This window comes from Oncorhynchus mykiss, chromosome 26 (assembly GCF_057628025.1).
Source record: "Oncorhynchus mykiss isolate SJ-2025 chromosome 26, ASM5762802v1, whole genome shotgun sequence".
Classification (NCBI taxonomy): Eukaryota; Metazoa; Chordata; class Actinopteri; order Salmoniformes; family Salmonidae; genus Oncorhynchus; species Oncorhynchus mykiss.
This window is the reverse complement of record NC_143047.1, coordinates 31,318,848-31,324,998: the sequence shown is the minus strand read 5'-3', so window position 1 is coordinate 31,324,998 and position 6,151 is coordinate 31,318,848. Positions and strand designations below refer to the sequence as shown.

The 6,151-nt window shown below is 47.9% G+C and overlaps 1 protein-coding gene across 2 annotated transcripts in view; it reads left to right on the top strand.

Annotated features, from left to right (window-relative positions):
- The first annotated feature begins 504 nt into the window (after positions 1 to 504).
- Positions 505 to 6,151, top strand: part of LOC110506132 (ATPase family gene 2 protein homolog B) — a 47,410-nt gene continuing 41,763 nt past the window's right edge. Inside the window, exons 1-4 of one of the 2 annotated variants that reach the window (XM_036964133.2) lie at positions 505 to 1,929; positions 2,421 to 3,120; positions 3,403 to 3,588; positions 3,825 to 4,109. In XM_036964133.2, coding sequence (XP_036820028.2) covers positions 2,455 to 3,120; positions 3,403 to 3,588; positions 3,825 to 4,109 — 1,137 coding nt within the window. In that variant the 5' untranslated portion in view covers positions 505 to 1,929; positions 2,421 to 2,454. The remainder of the gene's footprint in view (positions 1,930 to 2,420; positions 3,121 to 3,402; positions 3,589 to 3,824; positions 4,110 to 6,151) is intronic. The other variant, XM_036964132.2, reaches the window with a different exon arrangement.

Here is a 6,151-nt window from a genome sequence, read left to right as displayed (position 1 = left end):
TCTATGAATGCTTGTGTTCCCTCATGTGCTTTATGTATTGATTTGTTATTAATAAAACGTTTTAAATTTTTATTTAAAAATAAAAAGAGACTGCGAATCTCTCATAACCACATTAATACCACTGCAGGCTGACATTCATCGAGATTTGGTGACATTCATGGAGAATGCTCAAATGACTTTCTGTAATTAAAGTCACTACATGTTTTTTTTTCACAAGCTATATCGCCATCAACAATGTAATGTTGCACAGAAGTTGTTTGTATATCGTTGTACACAAGATAACGCCAGTGAGACATGTTTTGAATGATAGCTTTATGTAGCTGGGCGACTGTGATAAAACCGGGGTTTTAAAGAGGCAGAAACTTACGCGCATCTGCTTCCAAGATGTTTCAACACTTCAAAGTTATTTATCAACAACTCTCGAGCAAATATTTTAACAAACTACAATGTAAAATCATATCTGAATTATAATCACTTACCAGCTAACCCCCACAAATTGTTCGAGGGAATGCTTATTGTTGGCCATCTCATGTTCGACACACATGGCTGCTGTAAACATAGAAATGCAGCATGATAGCTTCTAGCTAACGTTAGCTGTCAAACTATTTGTCTAGTGAAATAAGAGTGAAAGAAACGTGGTTGAAGATCGTTTAATACTCATATTGGTAAGTGGCTATAGCTAACTAGCTACTGTGTATTTATATGTGTGGCCTTTATGGTGTTGTTAGCTAGAGAAGTCAGCCAGCTAGCCGTTGCTAACTAGCAACTGTGACCAGACAGCTTAAGTAGAAATCAGGCTGGGATAGGGTTGCTAAACTGTTTTGGTGATGGTAAAGGTGATTTCACAACTTATAACGGAGCAAATGTTCCATCATGGCTCCCAATTTTGGGAGCTCTGCAGCCCGACCTTAGCAACTATGGGTCAGGCTGCGCTTCGTTGAGGAAGGAGAGGTGCCTAGTACTAGAGTATGTGGCTGAAAACCTATAGTTCGATCACTGCTGCAGACGACTATTCCTACATAACCCTCCCAAATCGGCGCAACGAAAATGCACATGAGCAGAAATGGAGTGATTGGGAAGCGAAGTCCCCATTTAACGTGGACGAGAAGGCTATACCTTTGAAGTAGAGGAAGAGTTTCTGACCATGACAGAGTTGTATCTGCAACGCTATTGTACTCTACTTCAGCCTGCCACGAAACCAGTAGACAACAATGGGATATGGCCTAAGGGGGTACAAGGTCCGGACCAAAAGAGGAACTGATGGTGAAGCTGTCGTGATCCCTAACAACATCCTGCTGGGGCCACACAGCAGCAGAATATTCTACCCAGGACAGACCACCCACTGCTATATCTGTGATGGCATGGACCACCAGGTGAAGGATTGCAAGACTGTTACGTGCTGGAGATGCAGTGAGTTCGGCCACAAGTCCAGAGACTGCACGAGTGAAAGCAAGTGCACACCCTGCAATGGTGATGGGCTCACCTACTTCAACTGTCCACAAGCCTACAGCAACAGAGCAAAGAACGGTGGAAGGGTAGCAGAAACTGAAATGCAACAACCAATGCAGCCAGTAGACGAGCCACAGATCCCACAGCACGTCCCCAAACAAGATGAACAGCAGAGAGGTGGGGAAGAGGAGGACAAGGGAACCGAGAGGTCAAGAGGAGAAACATCACAAACCCAAGAGCAACAGCCACAATGAGGAGAACAATGACAGCTTCGAGTCTTCAGGGAAGAGCCATCACAAGACACTTCCCTCCCTGATGACACAGGTCCTGCAGCAGACTGGTCCACTCAAATAGAGGCTCATGATGACGATCCACCAAACCTTGCCAGTACTCCGGCCACCTCCCACCTCCCTAGTGGCTACCCTCCTCTGCCCCCAGACACTTCCAGCTCCAATGAAGGTACCCATCCATCAAAAAGTGGTAAGAAATAGCCTGTCTCTTCCCCTCAGGAAAAGGGGACCACAAAAAAGACTTTGAAAAGAGATATAAAAAACAGCCCTCAATGAGTATCATTAACTAAAAAGGCCATTAACAACTGTATACAAGCAAAATTACAAGCATAACTTTTTTATCAGTAGTGGTCTGTCATCTAATATTTCTAAATGTATGAACAGTTCAGGTGATTATCTCTGTCCAACAAATGTCAGTATTTATCTTTGAAATGTCTGCCTTCTATTATGCAATGTGTATTTCAAAAAATATTGTCACGTTATTAATTATTGAAAGATTATATTAAAACTTAAACAAACAACAAAAACAATTATATATGATAAAAATAACCTATCTGTATCTCATAAACAAGAAAAGTAAATGTGAGTCTGTGTGTCTGTCATTTAGTGTCTGTATTTCAGTGAGAGAGTTCTTGATGAATAAACCCCATATCCCTGCCTCCCAATCTCTTCCTCCCACAGACAAGCCTGTGTCTTCTCTCCAGCTGTGACTGCGATGGAGGAGGTGTCTCTGAGAGTGCTGCCAATGGACCCAGCAGACCGGGGAACCCAGAGGGTCAGACTGGGCCCAGGGCTGATGTCCTCCCTGGGGTTGGGGCTGGGCTCTCCTGTTCTGGTGGCTCTGTCTGGAGGGTCCTGTCTCTGTACTGCCTGGCCCAGGCCTGACCTGGCTGACGGATTCATACAGATAGACATGAAATGTTGTTCTTCAAATCTTATCTTAAACAAAGCTACACCCACACACCTCAGCCTACCCCTAACCCCCAGCCCTAACCCTAGCCCCAGCTCTAGCCCACTTCCCCCCAGCCCATGCCTAAGTCCTAGTCTCACCCCAGTCTCCTGCCCCAAGCTGAAAGGCATCCGAATAACAGTGGTGGTTCAGAGTGTGGAGTTCCGGAAAACCACCCCTCCCAGTTTCATCCATGAACTAGTGAAGGACATGCTGAAAGGGACATATGTCCACCAGAAGCACGTGATAGATGTGAGTGACTATGACACGGACATTAAACTGATCGTCATTGAGAGCCTGAACCCAGAGTCCACCGTGACTGGTTTGGTTACATCTAAGACAGGGGTGGAAATAACGGGGACGAGGACCCTCCGGTATTACAGAGGACAGCTCCAGGAGCAGCCCCAGGTCCTGCTGGGAGGACTGGAAGAGGTGAGGACCCAGGAAGAGGCTGCTTCTCAATAATCTACAGTGACGTCTTCTCCTGTCCTCCTTCTCAATAGTCATTTTCAATTGTCACATGTGACTCAGTAGGTGAAAGCAATATGGACTCTAGGATGCCTCTTGAATCTTTTTTCTCTTCTCCTGAAGTCTTCAGTTAGTCAGTGGAGTTGGAGGAGAGGAGACAAGTGGAGGAAGTCACTGTAGACTATTGAGGTGGAGAGAAAGATTCTTCAGTGTCTATAATCATGTCTTCATTGTCTGCGATTCCAGGTGTCAGCGTCTCTGAGAGAGATGTTGCACCTGCCTCTGCAGTACCCTGCTACCCTGGGCTCCCTGGGTCTCTCCTGCCCCAGAGGAGTGCTCCTTGCTGGGCCGCCGGGGGTCGGAAAGACCCTGCTGGTCCGCTGCCTGGTGGGGGAGGTGGGGGCCAGCCTGATCACAGTCAGAGGACCAGAGGTAAGAGGACATATATATACACACATATAAACATGAACGCACACACAGTCACATAGATATGCATGCACATACACACACAGTATTACACAACACACACTTGAATACTTGCTTACTTGAAGCTAGATTTACCCAGCCTTCTTACATATGTTGTTTAGCTTGTTTGCTCGATGTTACACAATACACACACATACTGGCTGAATGTAATAGGACTTTACCTTGCCTCCTCCACACCCCAGGTAGTGGGGTCTCGGCCAGGGGAAAGTGAGGAGAGGTTGCGGGCGGTGTTTGGTCGGGCGCGGGCAGCGGCAGAGGAAGGGCCTTGTGTGTTGTTCCTGGATGAGCTGGACTCTCTCTGTCCCAGACGGATTGGATCCTCCGCACCCGAGAACCGGCTGGTCGCTCAACTGCTCACGCTCATGGACGGCATGGACCAATCAGATCGCTTCCTCATCGTAGGAGCCACTAATCAGCCGGACAGCTTGGACCCGGCGCTACGGAGGCCCGGGAGGTTCGACAGAGAGGTGACTTAATGTTGTTATTCAAACTTAATTCAAAGCAGAAAGTTCCACAGAAGGCACAGTAATGAGTGTGTTGGTCTGTTCAGTAACATTCTATCCTGTGCCTGTTGCCTCCAGGCAGTCATTGGTGCAGCAGTAGTTATCCATCCTGTCTGTAATGTTTCCTCTCTCTCCCTCTCTGTTGTCCAGTTGGTTATCGGTGCCCCCACAGCACAGCAGTAGTTATCCATCCTGTCTGTTATGTTTCCTCTCTCTCTGTTGTCCAGGTGGTTATCGGTGCCCCCACAGCACAGCCGTAGTTATCCATCCTGTCTGTTATGTTTCCTCTCTCTCCCTCTCTGTTGTCCAGTTGGTTATCGGTGCCCCCACAGCACAGCAGTAGTTATCCATCCTGTCTGTTATGTTTCCTCTCTCTCTCTGTTGTCCAGTTGGTTATCGGTGCCCCCACAGCACAGCAGTAGTTATCCATCCTGTCTGTTATGTTTCCTCTCTCTCTGTTGTCCAGGTGGTTATCGGTGCCCCCACAGCACAGCAGTAGTTATCCATCCTGTCTGTTATGTTTCCTCTCTCTCTGTTGTCCAGGTGGTTATCGGTGCCCCCACAGCACAGCAGTAGTTATCCATCCTGTCTGTTATGTTTCCTCTCTCTCTGTTGTCCAGGTGGTTATCGGTGCCCCCACAGCACAGCAGTAGTTATCCATCCTGTCTGTTATGTTTCCTCTCTCTCTGTTGTCCAGGTGGTTATCGGTGCCCCCACAGCACAGCAGTAGTTATCCATCCTGTCTGTTATGTTTCCTCTCTCTCTGTTGTCCAGGTGGTTATCGATGCCCCCACAGCACAGCAGTAGTTATCCATCCTGTCTGTTATGTTTCCTCTCTCTCTCTGTTGTCCAGGTGGTTATCGGTGCCCCCACAGCACAGCAGTAGTTATCCATCCTGTCTTATGTTTCCTCTCTCTCTCTGTTGTCCAGGTGGTTATCGGTGCCCCCACAGCACAGCAGTAGTTATCCATCCTGTCTGTAATGTTTCCTCTCTCTCTCTCTGTTGTCCAGGTGGTTATCGGTGCCCCCACAGCACAGCAGTAGTTATCCATCCTGTCTGTAATGTTTCCTCTCTCTCTCTCTCTGTTGTCCAGTTGGTTATCGGTGCCCCCACAGCACAGCAGTAGTTATCCATCCTGTCTGTAATGTTTCCTCTCTCTCTCTCTGTTGTCCAGGTGGTTATCGGTGCCCCCACAGCACAGCAGTAGTTATCCATCCTGTCTGTTATGTTTCCTCTCTCTCCCTCTCTGTTGTCCAGGTGGTTATCGGTGCCCCCACAGCACAGCAGTAGTTATCCATCCTGTCTGTTATGTTTCCTCTCTCTCTGTTGTCCAGGTGGTTATCGATGCCCCCACAGCACAGCAGTAGTTATCCATCCTGTCTGTTATGTTTCCTCTCTCTCTGTTGTCCAGGTGGTTATCGGTGCCCCCACAGCACAGCAGTAGTTATCCATTCTGTCTGTTATGTTTCCTCTCTCTCTGTTGTCCAGGTGGTTATCGGTGCCCCCACAGCACAGCAGTAGTTATCCATCCTGTCTGTTATGTTTCCTCTCTCTCTCTGTTGTCCAGGTGGTTATCGGTGCCCCCACAGCACAGCAGTAGTTATCCATCCTGTCTGTTATGTTTCCTCTCTCTCTCTCTCTGTTGTCCAGGTGGTTATCGGTGCCCCCACAGCACAGCAGTAGTTATCCATCCTGTCTGTTATGTTTCCTCTCTCTCTGTTGTCCAGGTGGTTATCGGTGCCCCCACAGCACAGCAGTAGTTATCCATCCTGTCTGTTATGTTTCCTCTCTCTCTGTTGTCCAGGTGGTTATCGGTGCCCCCACAGCACAGCAGTAGTTATCCATCCTGTCTGTTATGTTTCCTCTCTCTCTGTTGTCCAGGTGGTTATCGATGCCCCCACAGCACAGCAGTAGTTATCCATCCTGTCTGTTATGTTTCCTCTCTCTCTCTGTTGTCCAGGTGGTTATCGGTGCCCCCACAGCACAGCAGTAGTTATCCATCCTG